General features: G+C 40.7%; 2 protein-coding genes and 1 long non-coding RNA gene across 5 annotated transcripts in view; 2 read left to right on the top strand and 1 right to left on the bottom strand.

Annotated features, from left to right (window-relative positions):
- The first annotated feature begins 4,889 nt into the window (after positions 1-4,889).
- Positions 4,890-16,135, top strand: LOC111967269 (calcium-binding protein 39). 3 transcript variants are annotated; one of them, XR_011480283.1, is made up of 9 exons: positions 4,890-5,084; positions 5,982-6,146; positions 6,442-6,606; positions 6,958-7,076; positions 7,323-7,491; positions 7,696-7,821; positions 11,511-11,654; positions 12,590-12,927; positions 13,003-13,201. XR_011480283.1 is itself a non-coding variant. In XM_070444692.1 (9 exons), exons 2-8 carry the CDS (start codon positions 6,030-6,032, stop codon positions 12,779-12,781), a joined length of 1,032 nt encoding a protein of 343 aa, XP_070300793.1. In that variant the 5' UTR covers positions 4,890-5,084; positions 5,982-6,029; the 3' UTR covers positions 12,782-12,829; positions 13,290-16,135. The 3 variants fall into 3 exon arrangements, 2 of the variants coding, with proteins under 2 accessions (XP_070300793.1, XP_023847937.1); XM_070444692.1 differs by lacking the exon at positions 13,003-13,201 and adding an exon at positions 13,290-16,135 and having other exon boundaries at positions 12,590-12,829; XM_023992169.2 differs by having other exon boundaries at positions 12,590-12,829; positions 12,868-13,201.
- Positions 16,134-18,191, bottom strand: LOC139028119 (uncharacterized). The gene is made up of 2 exons (XR_011480284.1): positions 18,010-18,191; positions 16,134-17,493 (listed from the first exon to the last, which is right to left on the bottom strand). It is a non-coding gene; the product is annotated as an uncharacterized lncRNA (long non-coding RNA).
- Positions 18,192-22,915: 4,724 nt separating this feature from the next.
- gpc3 (glypican 3) overlaps positions 22,916-26,805 on the top strand; it is a 28,382-nt gene continuing 24,492 nt past the window's right edge. The window contains exon 1 of the mRNA XM_023991987.2: positions 22,916-24,997. Within this exon, the coding sequence (XP_023847755.1) occupies positions 24,832-24,997 (166 nt within the window). The 5' untranslated portion in view covers positions 22,916-24,831. The remainder of the gene's footprint in view (positions 24,998-26,805) is intronic.

Raw genomic sequence — 26,805 nt, 5'->3', positions numbered from 1 at the left:
CGGTGATCGATGGTATCAAAAGCAGCACTAAGGTCTAGGAGCCCGAGGACAGATGCAGAGCCTCGGTCTGACGCCATTAAAAGGTCATTTACCACCTTCACAAGTGCAGTCTCAGTGCTATGATGGGGTCTAAAACCAGACAAGGTTTGAAAAGGATCTTGCTAGTAGATTGTCAACTTGATTCATGATGTTAACTGCTTGCTAAGATTTTGAAAGTACGATGTTGACATAATCAGTCCAATCAAAGCTACTGTACATATAATGTGATTTGACATCATTTTACCTGTGGCCAATGACATTGAGACTTCTTGGATGGGCCCTTCTAATGTATCTCTATGTCAATACCCAAAGGGCTCGAATTCTCAAGGGCTCCCCTTAGACTTCGCAGTGACGTAGTTTCCCCATGAGTGACAGAACACTGAGCCAATCACGGCGCAACGCTCCGTATTTTCTGCTGGTTTGCCCTACCACCACAGAAAGCACTGAGCTGGGCTGAAACCCCTGCATTTTGTAGCTACCTTACTCAGGAAATCAAAAAAGAGACCATGTTTGTATGCGGCTTTATTAACTCAATGATATATATATTTGTTTATATTATTTGCAAACTGATATGTGACTCGTATTAATGCCAAATTAACATGCAATACAAGCAACCCCCCCCCCCCACACACACAAAAAATGTGGGACTCAAAACAGGTGGGGCCACTGCTTTGTTACTTTGAAGCAGCAGACACGGAGATGGCTACTAACAACAAGAGGGCTTTGTGTTGGAGCCTATTTCTTCCTATTCAATAAATAAGAGGTAGGCCTACCTGTTTGACAGACTAAATTATAGTTTAATATCCATAGATTTTGTCAGCAAATTTCTTCAGTCACCATGCACTCCTTAAATATCTCAGTGTCAGTGAGTGAGGGGCTTGCTTGGTGTATTAAGTTAGAAACAAGGCTCGAATTGAGGGGGTGTGTGACAGTATTGTGGCTTTCGTAAAAGAAAATGACTAAAAGCATAGGCCTACCCCTTGTTAGCTTCAGATTTTWAAAAAATGTAATGGACCTGATTATATAGAGAGATTTATAACGACACTTTAGTCCGCAATGCATTATGCTAGAAGAAACAAGCTGTAAAATGCCGGGGAAAGACTTGCGTGTCTTTGCTATCATTAAATTGAAGACTTATAGTTTTTATCAAAGATTCTCTGTAATTAGTTATTACGCGATCAACTAAATAATAACGTAACTAATTAACTAAGAATTTGGGGGCACCAGGGWAAGTAGTCAGATTACAAAGTTATAATTTCCCAATATAACCTTTCAGATATTTCCATATCTGATCAATAGTCTTCTGATTAATGATTTATTTATTTTACCTCACGTTAGTCTCATTCCAAACGTCGTAAATTGTTGGTTATCTGCACGAACCCAGTCTTCACTATGAGTCATCCATACATCAATTGGCTTAAATCATTTATTTATTACTAACTAAGTAATTCACAGAAATGCATAAACAAACAAACAAACTTAAAATGGTTACATGAAATGATGGGAGAAATATGCCCTAGTGGGCTGAACCGGCATGGCGGCTTGTTAGACAAAGGGAAAATTTTGGACACTACAGTGAAAATGGTTAACTTTGTTAAAGCAAGGCCCCTGAACTCTCGTGTATTTTCTGCACTATGCAATGACATGGGCAGCGACCATGTGACACTTTTACAACATACAGAAGTGCGCTAGTTATCAAGGGGCAAAGTATTGACACATTTTTWAAAATTGAGAGACGAGCTTAAAGTTTTCTTTACTGACCATAATTTTCACTTGTCTGACCGCTTGCATGATGACGAGTTTCTCACATGACTTGCCTATCTGGGTGATGTTTTCTCTTGCCTGAATGATCTGAATCTATGATTAAAGGTACTCTCCGCAACTATATTCAATGTGCGGGACAAAATCGAGGCTATGATTAAGAAGCTGGAGCTCTTCTCTGTCTGCATTAACAAGGACAACACACAGGTCTTTCGATCATTGTATGATTTTTTGTGTGCAAATTAACTCAAGCTTACTGACAATGTCAAATGTGATATAGCGAAYCACCTGAGTGAGTTGGGTGCGCAATTACGCAGGTACTTTCCCAAAACGGATGACACAAACAACTGGATTCGTTATCCCTTTCATGCTCTGCCTCCAGTCCACTTACAGATATCGGAACAAGAGAGCCTCATCGAAATTACAACAAGCAGTTCTGTGAAAATTGAATTTAATCGGAAACCACTGCCAGATTTCTGGATTGGGCTGGGTTCAGAGTATCCTGCCTTGGCAAATCGCGCTGTTAAGACACTGCTGCCCTTTGCAACCACGTACCTATTTGAGAGTGGATTCTCGGCCCTCACTAGCATGAAAACGAAATACAGGCAGAGACTGTGTGTGGAAAATGATTTAAGACTGAGACTCTCTCCAATACAACCCAACATTGCAGAGTTATGTGCATCCTTTCAAGCACACCCTTCTCATTCTCATGAGTTATTCACAATTTCCATCTTTCATATAATGTTTTATATGAAAGATGGTTAAATATTGATTATTATTATATTATTATTTGTGCCCTGGTCCTATAAGAGCTCTTTGTCACTTCGCACGAGCCGGGTTGTGACAAAAACTCACACTAATTCTCATATTTAATAAATGTATTGCATAGTGTGTGTGCAAGCTTACAATGATGGCAAAAAACAACATTTGAGAGTGCGCTGACCCTGGCACTAGAGGGGGTATGCATCTGGAGGTTGAATGTTTGAAGGGGTACGGGACTATGAAAAGTTTGGGAACCACAGATTTAGGCTATATATTGTTATTATTTCTAAGGCTATAACCTGCCATTATCAGGTATCAAGGTAAGACCCAGATGCAGACCGTGTCAAAGTAACAATGTTCATTACAGCACAGGGGCAAAGGTACAGGATGGCAGGCAGGCTCAGAGGCAGGCAGAGTAGTCAGGTGGATGAGTACAGGGTCAGGACGGGACGGGATGAGACGAGGAAAGAGAGACTGGGGAAAACCAGAGGCTGACAGAAAAACGCTGGTTGGCTTGACAAACAAGACGAACTGGCAACAGACAAACAGAGAACACAGGTGTAAATACACCGGGGATAATGGGGAAGATGGGCGACACCTAGAGGGGGATGGAGACAATCACAAAGACAGGTGAAACAGATCAGGGTGTGACAGCCATTTAAAAAATAAATTGTGAAGCATTTGTGACACGCAAACAGGCTTGCAGGAGCGCTCAGCATTTCAACGCACATCACCAACATCACTTCAACAACATGCCTATACATTTTTCATTAAAAAAAAAAGAATTACTTAGAATTAAGTAATAACTAAATGAAAAATGTATTTTTAGGCTACACCTTTGAATTCAATTTTAGAGACACGAGTTTGGCCAGTCTTTGGTTTGAGGATCATGCATTGAGATATGCATGCCTAGTTTGTTCATTTAGCCTAGCAGATGCTCTTATATCCCCATGCACTAATCAGTCAACATAAACCTATTTTGTAACAACAATATCATGGATATAATATAATCAATTAGAAAATGGTTGTTTCCCAAATGAAAAAAAGTTACAAGCGCATATAGGCCTACCCGATGATATGCGACTGCTGTGTTAAAATATGAATGGCTTTTTCTCCAATTCGTTGATGATCAGATACTTCAATTGTAACTGGTTCTGTTGCGCTCCATTTTTACAGTTGATAGACAACTTTAGCACTGTTRCAAACTTAGACTATCCTCTTTTTTAACAATTGCCTGTATAGAAATCAAAACCTCTCTGGTGCTGCAGCATGCGCTCATTTGTTGTCATGCATGCTCTGTTGTGGTATTAAAATATTCTACTTGTCTCCAGTGATGTAAAATGATGTAGAATTGCATGAAATGCATTTATAAAAGGCATTTTTGGGGGGATTGCAAGTAAGATGATTCATACAGTGCTTTTATTACAATGGAGATCTTTCCACCACTACCCTTGTGTCCATGGTGGAATGTGAAGCCACAATCTTATGGCTACTTGCCATGTAATACTTACAAAACGAGGAACATTTTCTAAAACTGCATATCTAAAGGCTCTGGTCTGTTCTAGGAGTTTGTGTAGGCATGTTCTCTGCTATCCACTTTATGTTTAATTATTCATTTGGGTATATGGAAGGGTCACTTGTTTTTTTTTCAAGCATTCATGGAGGGTAGGGTAAAACTATATTGTACTGAATGGAGGGCCATCCATTTTCATTTCAGAGAGGTCAAATTTCTCCAAGTATTCCTCATTATAATTAACTTACAGTCCGGGGTGCTGAAAAATATATATTTTTGCCGTCACTACAGATGCTATATCGGTCCGCTAATACAGCACTATTAAATGACCAGTGCACTACTTTTGCCCCCAATAATTATTTGTAAGAATATGAGTTATTTAAACAGCATACATGTTCAACTGGACAACCTGGTTTCTGCATCTTAGAAAATGTCAGTACCCTTAGATAGATGGATATGTTTTGCCAATACTGTTTTGTCATTATGTAGGCCTATAACAGCTGGAAAGACACTTTATTTTCAGGTGTGAATAGGTCTTTAGTATTTGATACCACTTACTTTAAGCTTTTCAAATAAGGTTCCAAGTTTATTGCAACTGGTACATAAATGCTTGCTATGGATGGTTACATCTAGTCTATGACACCAGAATGTGCTATAATGTGTCCTCAAATAAATACATTTGTTACTGTAATCGGAAGAAATTATACCTTTTGATACATTTAAAACCATTTTGGGGGGGTTCAGGGAATTGGGGGCGTATCGTTCCATCGTTTCGGTTTGATTGGTTTAAATATTATGTCATAACATACCCGCCCCTCTTCCCTAGAACTAGGAGATAGGGGAAGTTGTCTGACAATAATTAGCCAGCAGAAATACTTTTTAGGTCACGAGAAAATAGATATGAAGGTCTTAAATAGGTGTGGTGTATAGGTTTAGTATAAGTTACCTTTAAATATCCTACACTTCCCACAGGATATAAAAAAAAACTCGAAGTCGCCTTCTAAYCTTGGTGAGTGTCAAAACAATCTAGCGTGCTAACGTTGCTAGCTTGCTTGCTAAACTCGCTAGCTAGCAATCCAGCTGCGAGTTTGCTAATCGCTCGTTCCTTCACTTTGTGCATTAATCTATATTACACTGACAGCTAGCTGCCTAACGTTAGCTATCCTGACTGTTAGCTTGCAAGAAAGCTAGCTAACAACTAGCAACTGTCTGACAATTGTGTTTGACTAATGTGTTATCGTGGTTATATCAATTTGATTCAGATTAATGTACCTAGCCGAATAAGCTAACTAGCCAAGATGAGAATTTGCCTTGTTAACCTTAGCCAGCTAGTTGTCAGTGTCGTATAGGTTAAGGCATAATGTCAGCAAACTAAGCTATCCAGCCAAAAGAAGAGAAGCTAGTTATCCAACATCAGCACAAACGAATCCTCAACAAACCCTTTGCCACGGTCTATTGAGTGACACACCGGATATTACTTTGGAAAAGCATTTATGACCCATATAATAGTTTCCCTGTGGCTATGGGTGGGATCTAGCCCAGTATCGTTACAGATAGACACCTGCATTCTAACTCAATACCTACCTGCATTCGGTGGTTTGACCCAGTTGATTGCTAGGATCTGATCATTCTGTTTTCTATTATCTGACCACGAGTTATGTAACTGACAATGTGGCCTACAGGGATGCATAGTGTCATTGTCAGGATAGGAATTGATCTGTTAGTTACCATGGAGTGCTGTTAAGTGTAACAGCATCACTTAAAATGTGAATCTTTCAGTGAAGGAAAGGCTAAGTTGCAGAGCTGTTGATGTCATGATGATCTGTCAGACCTGTAGTTTCTTAATATCAAAGCAGTGTATTGATGTAATAGCTCATCATTTGTCTGTTATCAATTTTATCCAAAGGGAAAGCGGTGCCTTCTACTATACAGCCAGACTCATCTCCTCGTCACCATGCCGTTCCCCTTCGGGAAGTCTCAGAAGAACCCTGCGGAGATTGTGAAGAGTCTGAAGGAGAACGTAGCTTACTTGGAAAAGCTGGATGCGGCAGAAAGCAAAAAATGTGAAAAGGTCAGGTGATACCTGTGGACTGCTGTTTTGAGAGCACAGTAGACATTGTCTGTGGGCATTTGTTGGTTAAAGTTGGTCTTATACATATGAGCATCCAGACTGCAACTTCATATAGCAATTTTATGAGTCATTGGATGTGTCCGAAAAGGCACTCTAATCCCTACATAATGTGCTACTTTTGACCAGAGACTTATATGGGTTCTGGTTTAAAGTAATTCACTATATTATAGGGCATTGGGTGTCCTTTCAGGCTTTATTAACTAAGTGCTGTTTCCTCATATTTTCTTGCCTCCAGGTTGCAGAGGAGGTGTCTAAGAACCTATCATCTCTGAAAGAGGTGCTGTGTGGTTCAGGGGACAAGGAGCCCCAAACYGAGGCTGTGGCCCAACTGGCCCAGGAGCTGTACAACACCAACCTCCTCATTGCTCTCATCGCAAACCTGCAGAGGATTGATTTTGAGGTGTGGAAATGTTCTAGCCATTAGTTTAATACTGGGGGTGAAATTGATTCTTCATGCTAGAGTAGTGGATAGTTCAAATCAATACAGAAGAGGGAGGAGCATAAAGACAATGTGATCACCCATCTCACATACCACTGTTTGATTGTAGCGTTTGAGAGGTCCACTCACAGAATATTTCTGCTCCACAGTGCTTTAGTCCTACACCCAAATGCAGAGGGACTTGGGGAGCCACAGTATTCTGTGTGTGGGCCTCTCATACCTTTATCAGCTTTTTTGGGGGGGATGTGCATATCACCCTCCTTCATTGATTGTAATGTTTCTCATGTAATGTTTCTCATTGTTGTCCTCCAGGGAAAGAAGGATGTGGTGCATCTGTTCAGCAACATTGTGCGGCGCCAGATTGGCACCCGTACGCCCACGGTTGAGTATATCTCCTCACACCCACAGATCCTCTTCATGCTGCTGAAAGGGTGAGTCTCAAAGCTGCCCATCTGCCATCTGTTAGATCAGCTAGATAAGCAAGAAGCATGGATTTATATATTTTTTGTTAGGTATGTACCCATTAAGTGAAATTGTAGGTTCTTAACTCGTTTGTTCATTTACAGACCCCCATGCATACAGCCTCAACATATACTATATGAATCATTCTTAATCACCAACAAAACACACCCACACAGTAGTGTTGATTTGTAGTGGCATGAATCCCAACTTCGCAGGTACGAGAGTGCGGAGGTGGCTCTGAACTGTGGGGTGATGTTAAGGGAGAGCCTGCGTCATGAGCCCCTGGCCCGCACAATTCTCTTCTCGGAGGACTTCTACTGCTTCTTCCGCTATGTAGAGTTCTCCACCTTCGACATCGCCTCAGACGCTTTCGCTTCGTTCAAGGTAAATGGCTGCTGTTCTCATGGCTTTATGTCCTGTGTGTTTAGCGCTTACTATAAAGCAAGCCTTGTCTGAGCCAGAATGGCCCATAGGGCAGGAGCGTATCTCCTGTTTCTGTAGTGTGAGGCAGCTTGATGTACTCTGTACATCCCCTGTGCTTAGTATGTTATGTAATATCCTGTTCTTTTCTCTCAAATGTGTTGCTAGGATCTTCTCACGAGACACAAGATTATGTGCGCAGATTTTCTGGAGACCAATTATGACCAGGTGTTTACAGAATATGAGAAGCTACTGCATTCCGAGAATTATGTCACCAAACGGCAGTCCCTAAAGGTACTTTTTGTTATCACTGTCACCAAACCCAAAATGTTAAGTTAGTTTTGACCTCTCACGTGATTCATTGATGAATTTCTTCTGTAACAGAAATACAGTGCATTTGGAAAGTATTCAGACTTCTTCACTTTTTTCACATTTTGTTACAGCCTTATTCTAAAATGGATTAAATCGTTTTTCCCCCTCATCAATCCACACACAATACATCATAAAGACAAAAAAAAAAGTTATGTTTGCAAATGAAAAAATAAATACAAATGGCAATATTACATTTACATAAGTATTCAGACCTTTACTCAGTACTTTGTTGAAGGACCATTGAGGACCATAGTCGATTCTTCTTACGTATGATGCTACAAGCTCGGCACACGTGTATTTGGGGAGTTTCTCCCATTCTTCTATGCAGATCCTCTCAAGCTCTGTTAGTTTGGATGGCGAGCGTCCCTGTACAGCTATTTTCAGGTCTCTCCAGAGACGTTCGATCAGGTTTAAGTACGGGCTCTGGCAGGGCCACTCAAGGACATTCAGAGACTTGTCCCGAAGCCACACCTGCTTCGGAACAACACACCTGTGTGCTTAGGGTCGTTGTCCTGTTGGAAGGTGAACCTTCGCACCAGTCTGAGGTCCTGAGTGCTCTGGAGCAAGTTTTCATCAAGGATCTCCCTGTACTTTGCTCCGTTCATCTTTCCCTCGATCTTGATTAGTGTCCCAGTCCCTGCTGCTGAAAAACATCTCCACAGCATGATGCTGCCACCACCATGCTTCACCGTAGCGATCGTGCCAGGTTTCCTCTAGACGTGACACTTGGCATTCAGGCCAAAGAGTTCAATCTTGGTTTCATCAGACCAGAGAATTTTGTTTCTCATGATCTGAGATGCCTTTTGGCAAACTCCAAGCAGGCTGTCATGTGCATTTTACTGAGGAATGGCTTCCATCTGCCCCCTCTACTATAAAGGCATGATTGGTGGTGCTGCAGAGATGGTTGTCCTTCTGGAAGGTTCTCCCATCTCCACAGAGGAACTCTGGAGCTCTAGCAGAGTGAACATCAGGTTATTGGTCACCTCACTGACCAAGGCCCTTCTCCCCCGATTGCTCAGTTTGCCAGGCGGCCAGCTCAAGGAAGAGTCTTGGTGGTTCCAAACTTCTTCCATTTAAGAATGATGGAGGCTGCTATGTTCAAATGAAATGTATTTATATAGCCCTTCTTACATCAGCTGATATATCAAAGTGCTGTACAGAAACTCAGCCTAAAACCCCAAACAGCAAGCAATGCAGGTGTAGAAGCACGGTGGCTAGGAAAAACTCCCTAGAAAGGCCAAAACCTAGGAAGAAACCTAGAGAGGAACCAGGCTATGAGGGGTGGCCAGTCCTCTTCTGGCTGTGCCGGGTGGAGATTATAACAGAACATGGCCAAGATGTTCAAATGTTCATAAATGACCAGCATGGTCAAATAATAATAATTACAGTAGTTGTCGAGGGTGCAGCAAGTCAGCACCTCAGGAGTAAATGTCAGTTGGCTTTTAATAACCGATCATTAAGAGTATCTCTACCGCTCCTGCGGTCTCTAGAGAGTTGAAAACAGCAGGTCTGGGACAGGTAGCACGTCCGGTGAACAGGTCAGGGTTCCATAGCCGCAGGCAGAACAGTTGAAACTGGAGCAGCAGCACGGCCAGGTGGACTGGGGACAACAAGGAGTCATCATGCCAGGTAGTCCTGAGGCATGGTCCTAGGGCTCAGGTCCTCCGAGAGAAAGGAAGAGAGAATTAGAGAGAGCATACTTAAATTCACACAGGACACCGGATAAGACAGGAGAAGTACTCCAGATATAACAAACTGACCCTAGCCCCCCGACACATAAACTACTGCAGCATAAATACCGGAGGCTGAGACAGGAGGGGTCAGGAGACACTGTGGCCCCATCCGATGATACCCCCGGACAGAGCCAAACAGAAAGGATATAACCCCACCCACTTTGCCAAAGCACAGCCCCCACACCACTAGAGGGATATCTTCAACCACCAACTTACCATCCTGAGACAAGGCCGAGTATAGCCCACAAAGATCTCCGCCACAGCACAACCCAAGGGGGGGCGCCAACCCAGACAGGAAGATCACGTCAGTGACTCAACCCACTCAAGTGATGCACCCCTCCTAGGGGTGGCATGAAATAGCACCAGTAAGCCAGTGACTCAGCCCCTGTAATAGGGTTATCTATCTTCTATCTTTTGGGAGGGGCAGAAAACAGTTTTCAACCAGCGATTGAGTTGTGAGACTCTGCTGTAGAGCTCGTCACTCCCCCTAACTGGGAGGGGGCCAGAGACAATTACTCGATGCCGACACATCTTTCTAGCTGATTTACATGCTGAAGTTTCATCCTAACATCGTTGGTGCCGACGTGGATCACAATATCTCTATACTCTCTACACTCGCCAGTTTTAGCTTTAGCCAGCACCATCTTCAGATTAGCCTTAACGTCGGTAGCCCTGCCCCCTGGGAAACAGTGTATGATCGCTGGATGACTCGTTTTAAGTCTAATACTGCGGGTAATGGAGTCGCCAATGACTAGGATTTTCAATTTGTCAGAGCTAATGGTGGGAAGCTTCGGCGTCTCAGACCCCATAACGGGAGGAGTAGAGACAAGAGYAGGCTCAGCCTCAGACTCCGACTCGCTGCTTAATCGGGAAAACCGGTTGAAAGTTTCTGTCGGCTGAATGAGCGACACCGGTTGAGCATTCCTACAGCATTTCCCTCCAGAAGCCATGAGAAAGTTGTCCGGATGCGGGGACTGTGCGAGGGGATTTATACTACTATCTGTACTTACTGGTGGCACAGACGCTGTTTCATCCTTTCCTACACTGAAATTACCCTTGCCTTTGAAATTACCCTTGCCTGAAATTACCCTTGCGAGGATAGCACAGCCGTAAGGCGATCGTTCTCCTGTATATTATGAGTACAGTGACTGCAATTAGAAGGCATCATGTTAATGTTACTACTTAACTTCGGCTGTTGGAGGTTCTGACGAACCGTGTCCAGATAAAGTGTCCGGAGTGAAAAAGTTGAATGAGGGAAAAACAAAAAATATAAACGGTAATTAAAAAGTAAAAACCGTAAAGTTGTCAGGTAGCAAAGTAAGGTTGGCAACAAAACGCACAGCAACACGTCTGCAATGTTCTTGGGGATCTTGATTGCTGCAGAAATGTTTTGGTACCCTTCCCCATATCTGTGCCTCGACACAATCCTGTCTCTCAGCTCTACGGACAATTCCTTCAACCTCATGGCTTGGTTTTTGCTCTGACATGCACTGTCAACTGTGGGACTTTATATAGACCGGTGTGTGCCTTTCCAAGTCATGTCCAATCAAGTTTAGAAACATCTCAAGGATGATCAATGGAAACAGGATGCACCTGAGATTAATTTAGAGTCTCATKGCAAAGGGTCTGAATAATAAATAAGGTATTTCTGTTTTTTATTTTTAATACAGTTGCAAAAATTCTAAAAACCTGTTCACTTTGTCGTTATGAAGTATTGTGTGTAGATTGATGGGAAAAAAATATTGAATAAATTTTAGAATAAGGCTGTAACAAAATGTAGAAAAAGGTCTGAATACTTTTCGAATGCACTGTATCTTCCTAACTTATCCTAAAAACAATGATGACCCTTTTTCTATTACTAAACAAAGTGTTTTGCAGCTCCTGGGAGAGCTTCTTCTGGACAGACACAACTTCACTGTGATGACCAAGTACATCAGCCGGGCTGAGAACTTGAAGCTGATGATGAACATGCTGAGAGACAACAGCCGCAACATCCAGTTTGAGGCCTTCCATGTCTTCAAGGTGTGTAGACATGTTGTGTTCTTGGAGGGTGCGGGCTGAGGGTACAGATTCTGGCCTCATTCTCTGCCTGTCCTATTTTCCACCGTTTTGGGTTACTTCATCTAAAATATATGTTATTAACTTTTACATCCCCTAATCTACAATTCTGTCTTTATAGAGGATGCAGAAATAGTCATGCCTTTAAAACTTAGTTATAACTTAATATGGTTGTAGTATTGTATTTTTTAAGAAATTAACCAATTAGCATATATGGAGTGTACAAAACATTAACAACACCTTCCTTGAGTTGCACCCCACATTTACCCTCAGAACAGTCTCAATTCGTCAGGGCATGGACTCTACAAGGTGTTGAAATCGTTCCACAGGGATGCTGGACCATGTTGACTCCAATGCTTCCCACAGTTGTCAAGTTGGCTGGATGTCCTTTTGGTGGTGGACCATTCTTGATACACACAGGAAACTGTTGAGCGTAGAAAACCCCAGCAGTGTTTCAGTTCTTGACACAAACCAGTGCGCCTGGCACCTACAACCATACCCCGTTCAAAGGCACTTAAATGTTTTGTCTTGCCCATTCACCCTCTGAATGGCACACATACACAATCCATGTCTTAATTGTCTAAAAATCCTTCTTTAACCAGCCTCCTCCACTTCATCTACACTGATTTGGAGTGGATTTATGAAGTGACATCAGTAAGGGATCATAGCTTTCACCTGGATTCACCTGGTCAGTCTATGTTATGGAAAGAGCATGTGTTCCTAATATTTTGTACACTCAGTGTATACTAAGGTACATTAACCAGGTGACCAACTACAATAGATTGTCATGCTGTGGCACCATTCAATTCAATAGATCTTTATTGTCCCTGAAGAGCAATTCTTGTGCAGCATAAAAATCATTATAGGTACCCCATTAACCCTGTTCTGTCTGGTCTTAGGTGTTTGTGGCCAACCCCAACAAGACCCAGCCGGTGCTGGACATCCTGCTGAAGAATCAGGCCAAGCTGGTGGACTTCCTGAGCCGCTTCCAGAGAGACCGCTCCGAGGACGAGCAGTTCTGCGATGAGAAGATTTACCTGATCAAGCAGATTCGCGACCTGAAGAGGCCCACAGCACCAGAGGAGGCATGAGGGAGAACAGCCAAGGGGACAGCAACCAGAGGAGGAATGAGGGGACAGGCAGGGAGACAGCACCAGAGGAGGGAATGAGGGGACAGGCAGGGAGACAGCACCAGAGGAGGAATGAAGGGACAGGCAGGGAGACAGCACCAGAGGAGGCATGAGGGAGACAGCACAGAGGAGGCATGAGGGAGACAGCACCAGAGGAGGCATGAGGGAGACAGCCAGAGGAGGCATGAGGGAGACAGCACCAGAGGAGGCATGAGGGAGACAGCACCAGAGGAGGCATGAGGGAGACAGCACCAGAGGAAGGCATGAGGGGACAGCACCAGAGGAGGCATGAGGGAGACAGCACCAGAGGAGGCATGAGGGAGACAGCACCAGAGGAGGCAATGAGGGAAGACAGCACCAGAGGAGGCATGAGGGAGACAGCACCAGAGGAAGGCATGAGGGAGAACAGCACCAGAGGAGGCATGAGAGGGAGACAGCACCAGCAGAGGAGAGCAATGAGAGGGGACAGGCAGGGGGACAGCGCCAAACGCACAGGTAGTGGTGATGCTAGTGATTTTGGTTGGGGCCTTCAGAATTCAGAGAGAGAATGATAGTGAGAGAAGCATACTTAACTAGATTCCATTACTCTGCCTTCTCTTAACTTCAAACATAGGAAACAATATACTGTACAAAGTCTCCCCCCCCCCCCCATTCTTTTACGTTTTCTTTTAAATGCTCATGTGGGAATGGAGGTGATTTTGAGGCACACGCGACAAGAGTGACCAGAGAACTGTTAGGTAAACCATAGATCTATTTCAGCCAGTAAGTATGAAATCAATGCACTTAGTCAGATGATGGTATATTGAACATTAAACATACCATTAGCCTCTTTAATAAGCACAGTAGCACACCTGAGCCATTTCCTGGGAAATCAGGATAAGTGGTCCACAAAACAGAATACACTCTCCCCGACAGACTCCCCAAACCTTACAAGAACTTTGAAATGGATTTGTAAGCTTTTAAAGACAGATGTCCTATATGATATTTTAGGGATTAGAATATAAAAATAAAGATTATTTTGCTGGGGTTATTCAGTTAACATTTATTTTGTAGTGGTCTTGTTTCTGACACCATACTTAACTAATTCCATAATGTGTTGGTTTATTGCTTAGCTTTGGATAGACTCTTGGGTCAGAGTAGGTCATTGTAATCTTTAGTTGATAACACAGTAATTATCTTCAGTCCATCTCCTAATGACAAACAGTGACAATGGAAGGCTCAAAGACGTGAGTCCGTAGCAACTGTTGTCCTAATAGGAGCCATCCATCAGAGATGACAGTAAAAAAACTATATGAAAACATGAATCAATGATATGATAGTAGGGCCCAGGCTAGTGGACTATAATTGAACCTACAGATGGTTTTAGTAGGGGCCAGGCTAGTGGACTATAATGGACCTACAGATGGTTTTAGTAGGGGCCAGGCTAGTGGACTATAATGGACCNGTAGGGGCCAGGCTAGTGGACTATAATGGACCTACAGATGGTTTTAGTAGGGGCCAGGCTAGTGGACTATAATGGACCTACAGATGGTTTTAGTAAGGGCCAGGCTAGGCTGCAGGGTGATCCATTCTTTAGTCTGATTGATCCCAATGATGGCACTCTTTTCTTTCTCCTGGCACGGACGCTTGCTAGTTTTCATGTGCAGTTAGGAACTGGTGTAAGTTAGGAAGGTGTTTTTTATTTTAGAAATGTTCACTAAATAATATTAAGATGAGATGTACCCTCCAACAATATTACCAACACATAGTATCTATGGGACGAGTAATACAATACGAAAGTAACACTGTACTGTCTAAGAGGAGCCGAATCCTCCCAGTCCTGATACTCTAGTAAACATGGGCTTACTGTGAGCTGCATGCTGCTTCTCAGGGCTTCTCTCAGGCAGCCAGACGCACTGGTCAAGAATCCACAGAATGCACATAATGATCGGCACCGTCAAATTTAAATGAGCAAATTCGGATGAAGTATGTTGTATCAATTGCACCTAATTGGCCATTCCTCAATTCTCTACTCAAGCTTAGGACCTATCAATACCTCAATCAATAATTACGTTGTATGTTGTCCAGATGAACTACAAAATGGGATTCTCATCTAATAACAGCATTTTGCCTTACCTAGTGTCACTTAAATTGCATAATAACAGATTACAAAAAAATATGATGTCTGCACAATTTTTTWGTATACTGTATACCTCATTGAGTTCATAAGGGCTGTTTTCTCTACTTGACAATATATTTTGAACAAAGACCAGTGGTTTGTATTATACATGCTAAATATGTCAATGGTTTTATTTTAACTTCAACAGGGAGTGGGACCTGGTTTTCTTTAAGGGGAAAACCAGAATCTTCAACTAAATGTATTAGTTGGGTGCCTCAAATTTCAATTCATATTGAATAAGAGGACACACAAGTATGAATGTTGTCTTACTTTCAGAATTGCAATTTGATTGGGAAGACCATGTATGTGGAGGTATAGACCTCACCAATCTTCTTAATCAAAGGTAGTATAAGGGGCAGTGCTTGACTTGACTGAGATGGGTGCCCGTACTCATTTTGGGTGCTGGTTCTGTTTACATTTAGATGCAGGAGCTCCTCAATACTTTTGAGCTAATATTCTATAAGAGGAACAGGAGCTCAAGCAGTAGAAAACTTGAGGTGCTGTTACTCTGCTCCGGTTAGCTGCTGCCCAAGTAGAGCACTGATGAGGGGGGGAAATAATGTATTTCAAATCCCAAAAAACACCAACTTCACAGGCCCAGATTAAATTATTAACTGCAAATGTGATTTATTGAATATAGATAAACCTTGAATGGAATACATATGAACTATTCCAGGACTTTTTACCAAAAGTGCAATTTAGTCCAGTAGTACTGTAGGCTTAATCCTGTTAACTGTAATCAGCCCACAGTCTGTTATTTATAGGAATTTCAGAGCACCTGTTTTGTGGTAGATCAAGCATTAATCAATGTTTGATCAAAACTTTAAACTGAATAATTTATTGGAGGAAACCAAATATAAAGCAAAACATTTCTGATAATTTTCAGACTTGTGGTTGTTTGGCTAGTATAATAACTCAATGACAACATACAAACATTATCAAGATTTGTCAAGGCTAAATTATTTTTGGGTGATTCAGAATTTGAACTGTAAAATGTATGTTGTACTTTACCTTTTTCACTGTGTTGCCTTCCTATTTTCCAATTTTTTTGTGTCTGATTATTTTCTTTATTTACTGTGGGAGAGGATGAAATGTGTACATAGCTTTATTTTAAAAGGTGAAAGTGTGGAAGCATATATAAAAATAAAATGAAGACATCTTTGTTTGTTTTTATTACAGTAAGGACAATCCAGCATACAGTATTTCCACCAATATGTAATTGAGAGTCTAGTTGGACTGAAGGCCTGCCTTACTGCAGAAATGCTGTTTGTATGTTTTTGTGAGTTTGTTAAAAACGGGACAAAAACAGTGTGCATTCTTGTCTGTCAGTGTATGTGTTGTGCCCTCTGATGGGTTATTGAAGTGCCTGCGCAGGAATCCCAAGGCAGCATAGCTACGTGTATGGCTCTCCTTCAGCTTCAGCTGAGTCTTGGTCTCCTCTGTACAGCTAGCTCATGCGCCAACCGAGAGATGACCTCCTGCCTCTGTACCTCAATTGTCGGGTGCTTTCCAAGCCTTTCGATATCCAARGCCAAGGTCTCATTCTCCCTCCTGACTTCCTGCACTTCTTTCTACACTTTTTTCAGTTTCTCATGAAGCCTCGTCTTCTCCTCCATGATGTCTTTGGCCTGGGTTGCTTGTGCCTGAAGCTGGACAGTAAACTTATGTCCCTCTGCCTGCAGTGCGTCCACATGTAGGGTCCTCCGTGCAGCCTCCTGCCTGGCCAGGCTCAGCTGCTCCCCCCGCAGGCCCTGCAGACACTTCCTCCTCATCCCCTGCCTCTGGGCCTCTGCCACTGCTTCACTCAGCTTAGCCCTCAGACTGCATCTGTCCTCCTCCACCTCACGGATAGCCCTCCGCTGGACCCCAATGTCCTTTGCACCCCAGTATCTCTACTTGCACATTCATATTCTACCATTCCAGTGTTTAATTGCTATATTGTAATTACTTTGCCACCATGGCCTATTTATTGCCTTACCTCTCTTATCCTACCTCATTTGCACATGCTGTATATAGATTTTTCTACTGTATTATTGATTGTATGTTTGTTTATTCCATGTGTAACTCTGTGTCGAACTGCTTTGCTTTATCTTGGACAGGTCGCAGTTGCAAATGAGAACTTGTTCTCAACTAGTCTACCTGGTTAAATAAAGGTAAAATAAAAATTATTGTGGCCCTCATAATCAGATCTCAACTCCCCTCTCTTTTTCTGCAAGTCCTCCTTGATGATCTTCTGGAATGGTGTCTCATTTCTTCGCTGCGCCTCTTTGTGTTGTACCATCTGTAGAATAGTCTTGTAGATGTCCTGCCTACAGAGTCTCCTCTTAAGAGGATAATGATGATGGCTCTGTTACCTTGACTGCTCCAGCCTTCCTGGACCCACAGATATTGTTCTCCCCCACCAGAGTCAACAGGGAGAAGTGAGGAGGAAACAGTGTCTCCACCCACTGATGGTTCTCTGATTCACAATCAGGTTTCTGTGACTTGTCTCCCCTCTCTTTCTCAACCATGGTCTCTAATAAGGGTTGAAATATAAAATGTTATCATTGGTTAAATCTATATAACTTTCATGAATAAGCCATGTGTGTCTAAGACACTTTTCCTCTTGGGGACATTAAAGTTCATCCTATCCTATTATAAATGCTTTAAATGATTACAATCGTTTTAAATTCTTATGTGTGATACTTAAAATGTTTATAAATGAATTAAGTAGATTTTAAATAGGCCTACTACTATAACAATAGGCTGTGTAGACTACAACGTTTACAAATAGTTTGTTTATTCATGCTTATTTATTCATGAAAAGTGTAACATTGTTAATCGCAAGTTTAATAGTGACATATATTATGGTTGTATATCTTCTGTTTCTTCTTGGATGAAATAGGAATAGCCTATTGTGTACATTTAAAACCGCTGCCATTTTCTACACGGTTGGCTAAAAAGTCTACATGTTCATCTAAATTTACAAAGAACTAACTTAGCATACTTAGTTATAATTATTTTTCATCGAAACGATTAAAAGCGCTAGTACCTCATGTATTGAAAGCTAGATTATTGCGTTAGTTTATTGCTTCACTAGTGTTGTGGATGTAGATAGCTACCAGGCAACTTCCTTGACTACATTGTAACCAAAGGATCATGTTTCAGGAAGTAAAGCTGAGGGCGGGAATTTTCGAACTGAAGCCCTGACAATAGGAGTCGTCCCAAAGGCGGGAAGGCAGGCGATTTTCTTATTGGTCTGCTTATTGCTATGTTCAGATTTATGAGAGGAGTGGACCCTCTCCCTTCGCCTCTTCTCTGCAGAAGTTCGCAGAGGTCGCACCACCCACCACCGGTTTGATCAAAACGGGCGGAAAAAAAATCTCACTAGAGAAGAAACTCTAATAATATTAATAATATTTAACCTATAGCCCATCTTAAGTTTCCTTTCATTTAATTGAATATCTAAAGGAAACGTATTTATGCTGTTTCCTCTTTGTTTTAACCAGTCTAGTGAGTTTATTCGATAATTCATGTTACATTCTTTCGAAAAATTAACTCAGTCTACTGATCTCAGTATCCTTTGATAATAAAGAATAGCAGTAATTGAGTTTTATATGTTGGATTGGACTTTAATAACCTACCTGGGTTACATGAGCAAAAAAAAAAGCATTTTAATGACTTATTTCGATCTACTCAAGGTGCTGAATGAGAATAGAAGCACACATCCAGGGAGCTGTTCAACTTCTTTTGACACACTGGTGAATGTGAGGTATTGACTAGGGCCATACAATAGACAAGGTATGCCTTGGACATGCTATATATAGTGCATCAGGAAGAGCTGATTCCATGAGCTGATTTAATGATGTGCAGGCTGTAAGTCTCCACTGAATGATTTAGTTGTGAAAGCTTTTGCAAAATTTCACAATTTCCGCATCTTCGAAATATTTCAGTGCTTGTATTTTTCATTATTGGAGTAATGGTAGCTTCAATGTGAATTCCTTTGTACACACCTTTGTTGTTATGTTAACATATTTTACCTACTGTTTTGCTGAACTAACCCAAACGTTTAGAGAGACTATTTAAATCCCAATCTACTGATTATAAAACCCTATGTATATATACACACTGTCCATAATTAAAAATCAAACAAATCAAATCTTAATCATACTTAGTAATAAGAACTAAGCTGTAGTCTAATAACAGCGCAAACTACTAATTTATTGGGAAGAAACAATAGGAACCAATATGCAGAAACGTGCCAAAGTGATAAACTATTTTGCTAAAGGAATGTCTTGTGGCTTCATTCATTTAACTCGAATATGGATATGTGATCAACAACTTATAATTTAAACATTCAAAGGACCAATAGAGGAATAAAAGCGACAGATAGACCTACAACCGTATAGCGAGCAAACAACTTACTGAGAAGAAAACATACTTGACAAATTCGTTTTGAATGACACAACCGTTTATGTATATTGTGATATAACATTCTTAAATGTTTTTGTTAAGTTAAATGCATTTATATTAGCCAATCTACTACATATATATTAACATGATCAAGCTACATTTTAAACGTGTTTCTCCTCAAACAGCATAGGCCTCTACTTAATTAATACGAATGTGTTGAGTCTGGCTGGCTAGTCTTACAAGTGGGTTAAAGTTCAATGGGACAGTACCGTCACAAATTAAATAAAACATTCGAGATGTTGGTCAATCAGTGAAACATTATCTTGAAGCATTTCCCGACAGATTTAAGAGATAATAGGCCAATAACCTGTAAGAACAAAGTTGTACTTTAAACAATTAGCCCCTAACTCAAAGATTACATACAATAACACGCGGGAATGTTGAGCGAAGTATGTTCTTTGAGGCCGCTAATAATTGCGCTTCTTTAGACGGGTTTGGTGTGGAGTCATGTGGGGGTAGGGTTTACAGGTCACACTCTTTGACCATAGGATTTGATGGAGTTTATTTAAAATTTGAGGTAAACATTTGATTTTCATTGTTTGCGTTTGAAAAGTTTCAAAAAGTCAGCAAAATGTCTGTGTATATTTAGGACATATAGGCCTACACAAGATAATGCACAGTCTGAACTAATTTCCCCACCCCCAGGCGGGGGACAAAATAGATGCTCATACAATTTCATGCATGGCAAAACTTTTTGTTGTCAGCCAGAATGGCTGAAGTTGAAAATACAACATCTGCGTGGTAAGGTACATTATACTAATAAGAACAATCGCTTATGTTGAGAATAGTTGTTGCTTCTGTTTTCAAATGCGCCACCACAATTCACAGGCTGACAAATTAGGTGTGCGTCTTATCTTCCCTTATTTACTTGGTAAGTATTCATTAAAGGACACATCATCTATATGAAAATGCATAGAAATAGTGTTTTAACCACATGTTTTATCATGCAAGTTATTAGTGTAATATTTGGTTTATTCCTTATGGTGTGTATAGATAATCCATTGTCTATTTAGAAGTTTAATATTTTTTTGTCAAATTTTTTCGTTTATAAATATTTTAGAAGGTTATTTCATGCTAGTCTAAAGCTTTTTCTGTAGAATATATACAATAACATAAAATTAAAGTAATTATACAATAACTTAAATTAAAGTAATTAATCAAGATTAACACATTCAATCTATTACAACATATTTTTTTAAACATGAAGTTATTTGTAAACACATATCACTGCGCGCAACTTTGCTTGTGGAAAGAAAACCAAAAAGGTTGTTTTGGGATCAAATTGTAGACTACTGTTATTTAAACCGCAATTAAGGGTTGAGTTAATTATGCAATTGTGACTAATAGCGGATGTGGTTCCCATGCTGGAAGGGTTTTGTTGGGGAGTGGGGACTCGAGAAATGCACATCACATCACATGACGATACGTTCGCGCCTCTTTCGTAAAACTCTCCGACCAGTAAAGATTCAAAACAACTTAAAGGTAATACGAACAATCAATATTATTTGTTTATTAACTAATTTAACAGATCAAAACGGCCTTTAGGCAATGTAGTTTTATTCAATCTGTTGAATAAAAGTTTCAAATCTTTTTGCGCACGATGGTCATGCTTTTTGTGCTGGCAGACTAGTTTAGCTAACCACAAGTAGAGATTGTTCTATGTTCTACATGGTATATATGAGTCATTTAAAAGCTTTTTTCAAATCGTAGAATGTAAAAAAGTATAAAGCTGGTCAGTTAAACAAACAGTYCGCAATAACTCGCAAGTAGCCAAAACTGTAGCGGATAAAAGGTTAGCCACAGGTTGCTATGGCTAATTCGATAGTATGAGTATTTATGGCCACATTCCTGCACTAACAGATTACATGATTTAACAAACCACCTGTTGTATCATTCATTAATTTAAAGTAGAAACTAGCACATTGGTATTTCTATTTAGATTCCAAGTCACCGTTTGGAAAGGTTGTAGGCTAATGAAGCCCCTTACACAAGCAAAATGTTATGGCACCTTTAGGCTATATGGATATAACGTTACTGCTCTATACTTGGGTTAGGTAAAGGTACTAAGGAAATCAGTGAGTAAGGTAAAGGCAGGTAACGGGTATGTATCGAATTGATAATGCATTTCCCTCTATCGCACAAATGAGTAGGCTAGCCCAGAGTGCATCACAACCAAACCAAAAAATCCCTGTTTGAATTTATCATGGCGCCTGCCCTTGCCTCCCTCTCCATGCGTTATCCTGATTGTAAAAGAGCAAATCACAGTTTTAGCTTTCTTTTGCCACATATTGTATTGGATTTAAATAGACAAACGACGTGTTATTAAGTTCATAATAGCCTACCTAAATAACACGTGTATTTGAAAAAAATAATTTGTACTATTTTGTTGCATCTTTCACCCTGTTTATGCTACGATTCTGATTCTGTAAGAACATTTCAATTTTATTATGTTATTAAGTGTCTTTGCAATAGCCACTTTTTGGTGATTTGCTAGATTTTTCTATTGAGACTTTTGTTCAGAAGTGGTTAATATTTTACGCTGCTGCTACTGTCTGTTTATCATATACGCATAGTCACTTTAACTATACATTAATGTACATACTACCCCAATTAGCCCGACTAACGGTGCCTGTATATAGCCTCGCTACTGTATATAGCCTTGCTACTGTTATTTTTCACTGTCTTTTTACGGTTGTTTTTATTTCTTTACTTATTCTATTGTTCACCTAATACCTATTTTTTTACTTTAAAATTGCACTGTTGGTTAGGGCCTGTAAGTAAGTATTTCACTGTAAGGTCTACATCTGTTGTATTCGGCGCACGTGACAAATAAACTTTGATTTGATGGTTCTTAAAAATGTGTTCTTCTGCTTCTCTTTATAGGTGATCTTCTAACTCTTTATAGGTGATCTTCTAATACAATGCTTTTAAAATGGAAGGTAACCTCAGAATTACGCCATCCAATCCTCATCAAAAAGATCGACTGTTTTCCCAACCGTAATTATTCTGGTTCTGTACAGTATGCATCTGTAATCCGCCAGATGTTGTGAGCAGCAGTAGTGTGCCATTTATCCACCAATTATTCTGGTTCTCCAGCTAAGGTGCATCTAGTGTAGTTAGTGAAATAGTCTAGTATCTACTGCCCTAGTTGCTCCTTCTGGCTGGAGCACTTGTATCCCAACTGGACATTTGGTGTCAGCAGTTTCATCTGTTTCCTGTCACTATTATTTTCTGACCTGTGAGCTAGCATATGTCACAATTTGGAATTAAGTGTTATATTTTGAAAACATTTTAGTATAAAAAGTAAATACCACTACCTCACTGCATGTTCTTTCATATTTCTGGTATTATGTATTAGTCATAAGTTATCAGACTTTTTTTGTAGTTTGTGTCAAGTTTTGTTGGGGTATTCCAAGTTCTAGAATATTCTATGTTGTATTGTCCTGGCAGTTCCAAAGTGCTCACAGTGCAGGTAGTTTAAATGGACCTACTGCAGTGTGTGCACTTCAAGTATTGCCGGTCACCCTCCCTTTGAAGCTCACTACTGAGACCACCTTGAAGAGATCCATGGCACATCATGGGTTTACTGTGAGTTTTGCAGGTTTGCTTTCAGCTTCTGAAAATATCCGCTGTGCAAATCCATGCAAAACTCTCTGTACCTGAGAGACTCAACAAACAGAGAAGAGCTTCTGTTCCCCTGGGTCCCGTTGTATTGTTTTATATTATTCAGAAAACTACAATATCCTCATGTTCAAGTTGAACACCTTTGCTTTGTTTAAGTATGCAGCAGACAATCTGTCAGCGCAGCTGTTATCACGGGCTTGGTCTCGGGGATGGCAAGCATGGGGATGTGTTATGTACAGTATACATCTGTAATCCGCCAGGTGTTGTGAGCAGCAGCAGTGTGCCATTTATCCTTTTGGTTCCTTCTCTAAATTTAAAACGATCAACACAACTGCTGAAATAAAAGAACGTTGAAGGGTTTTTTCTGTCATTGCTTTTCCTTTACAAATGCAACATCTGTAGGAGTTTGTATCCTTCATAGGACCAGGCTGTGGACGCTGTGGCTATAGCCAGTACCCCACTAGATGGCAGTAGGTGCATATGGCGTGCTGCTGTACACTTGAACAAGAGAAAAGCAGAAAGCAAACTACAGTATGCACTCGGGATTTGACAGATAATATTACCATGGTACCTTAACATAATTACAGTGTAGGTACACATTGTTACATAGTACTTGTACATGTTTGTGGTATGTGTAATTATACTTTGGAAGGCCTATTGTTATATGCATAKGATTTATAAAGAAAGAAATGTGTTATGGCTAAAATCTCATATCACCCTGGAATTATTGTTTTCGGAGTTAATTTGAAATGATGCATGCCACACATGGTTGCTAATAAAACTACCATGTCAATGGGTATTGGGGACACTGAAAGGACTCACCTAAGAGTGTAATTATTCCAGCTGTTAATTCGGCCAAATCGATGTGCTGTAATCCTGCTGTCTTTAATCCTGCTGTCTTCAATCCTTGTAGACAATTTAGGGCCGTTTTCCTGGACACAGATTAAGCCGTAATGTTTGGAAATATGTAAATGCATGCTTGAATGATTGTCATTGTTTAATGGATACAATGCATCTGGAAATTCTAATAGAACAACATGGCACTTATTCCATTTTACTATTAGTATTTTTTTCAGCATGTATAAACACTGGCACACAATTCAGTCAAATTGTAAAATAATTCTTATGAAGTGCAGTCTTGCATGGAGCACCATTTCTGCTTTAACCTTATTTCATAAGCCAATAAACAGTTGAGATCCTCAGATGCTCATCTCAGATAGGCAAAATTGTTTTACGATTATCAATTGAATATACAGTATGTGCTATGTGAGAATTCATAGGATAAAGCGAACGGTGCCGGTTTGTGGCGTGCGCTGTTAATTAAGAGCGATAACGCGCAGTCTTGATTCAGTGCTCATCCACCCTGACCGAGCTAGTTGAGAGCAAGCAGTGAGGGGGATTTACAACTTTATCAACACCAATGTCCCGCTTTACCCGAACATTCTAAATAACAACAGCAGATATACCTACGAGTTTCTGGTAGAACTTGAATAAGACTGGAAATCTGAGGAGAACACCATACATCAGCACTCCAGAAGGACATGCAGTTTCGCGGCGTCGGGGATCTTTTTGATTGGGAGAGCGGAAGGATGCTTATCAAATAGGGGTCAGGAGCTGCGCTGCTACCTATCCAACACAACATTACGAGTGCGCTGTTCAGTTAGTGGTCGTTAATCTTGCTGTGGGTTAAGTACTGACTTGGCACTCGACATTTTTAGCAAGMACCTGCAGTGACGGACTAAGTTTACAAATCGGCTACATTTTGTGCGGGTGAGCCATGAACGGTTTCCCGCTGTCTGGCGTGCTCTTTCTGTGCGCCCTGTGCCTGCCGTCCACCCTACCGGGCGGACAGGTACCAGTGACTCCCAGCTGCCACGAGGTGCGCGCGTCATTTCAGTCTCTGCACCCCGGGTCGAAATGGGCAATGGAGACCCCAGTTTCAGGTAACTAGCAAACCTCTTTTTGGTACCCGGCTCATTACATTATGTTTTACGTATGATTCGATTGCGTTTGATTAGATTATGTGAAACAGTTTAATGCCTCAGTAGGCATATCTGAAGGTGCTAGATTTGAAATGAATTCTATCTGTTTTAGTTTGCAATTTCATGTTAGCAAATTCCATTGTGAACTCTTTTAACTACATGTGTACTGTGCCTCTTGGGGAGGACCGGACTACAGCTATTGTTTATATGTGTATTTCACACTATGTAGAAACGGACTATAATACTTGTATGGATATCAACCCCAATACAGGTTCATGTCATCATCAACAATAAACTGCACTACAGTTAAAAACTACCACCGATTTCTCATTGCTAGCTATGCTTCCCCCTTATACGAACGGAAGTTAGCATTTAGCAGTCACTTCTAAGCCTGAAAGGGGACTACTTCTAAATGTTATGCAGCGAAAAGAGTCAAATATATTCAAATCGGACTTTAGTAGCCACACAGTGGGCCCTTTTACAATGAATAAATCCTGATTGATTTTTACGAATATTCACTTTGTTTGATCAGATTTGTTGAATGTGCACCAGTCTATCCCACGGTCTGCGTTCCATTAACGTCTTTAACCATTAACCTATTAATTCGCCTACTGGGGTTATGTCATAAACCCTCAAAGTTCCAGAATGGGGTGAAAAGGGCAGTCATATTGGTCAGGGAGAAATACAAACCAGTCTAATTGGAATGAATGGCAGTAGAGGCATAATCCTGATTTTACTTTGCAGGAAAATAAAAGTAAAGCATGTGATATATCAGAAGTTGTGTAATATATATATATATTTAATGTTGAACCTTTATTTAACATGGCAAGTCAGTTAAGAACAAATTATTATTTACAATGACAGCCTACCGGTGAACAGTAGGTTAACTGCCATGTTCAGGGGTAGAACAACAGATCTTTACCTTGTCAGCTCGGGGATTTGAGCCAGCAACCTTTCGGGTAGTGGCCTAACGCTCTAACCACTACCCTACCTGCCGCTAGCTACTCCCTGACTAGGCTACCTACTCCCTGACTAGGCTAGCTACTCCCTGACTAGGCTAGCTACTCCCTGACTAGGCTACCTACTCCCTGACTAGGCTACCTACTCTCGGACAATATAATTATTGTCAACATAAAATATTGTCATATCATTATAAATACAGTTTATACTGGATTTATACACATTTTCTATATAAATAGCCTCTAAAATATATGTTAACAGATCATAAATGTCTTCCTTTTTGTTTTCTTCTAAAGCTGTGAGTGCTATTATTTGATACAACATCAGTACTTGTTGCATTTACAACTTGTCTAAGTCATATCATCCACTGATTTCAGTCAGAGCATGGCTGCTTGCTCTCAACGTTCCACTCCTTGCCACTCCTTGTCATTGCCAAAGGCTCTTTGGCACATGACATGGAGTAGATTAGCTAAAGAGACTGGTACCCAGGCTAGCATATTGGCAGTTAATTTGAAATGTTTATGGAATCATTCCTCTTAAACTTTCTGGCTAACAAACATACAGTGCAGATAAATTATTCAAATTCCTTATTTTACACAATATCTTATCATAGCACTGGCAAACCATGGTTGACAAACTCCCTGACCAAGGTGGCTGACCTTTATCACATCATAAGAATATTAATTTCCATTAATTTCCATAGGTTCTCTCTATGAATCTTTAAATTTAAATGTAGGCTGTAACTCAGGCTCCTCAACAGAAACTCAGATAATGCTGTTCATTCAACACAGAAACAAAGCAATGGTAAA

Source organism: Salvelinus sp. IW2-2015, linkage group LG8 (assembly GCF_002910315.2).
Source record: "Salvelinus sp. IW2-2015 linkage group LG8, ASM291031v2, whole genome shotgun sequence".
Lineage (NCBI taxonomy): Eukaryota > Metazoa > Chordata > Actinopteri > Salmoniformes > Salmonidae > Salvelinus > Salvelinus sp. IW2-2015.
This window is presented reverse-complemented; position numbering and strand designations above follow the sequence as displayed.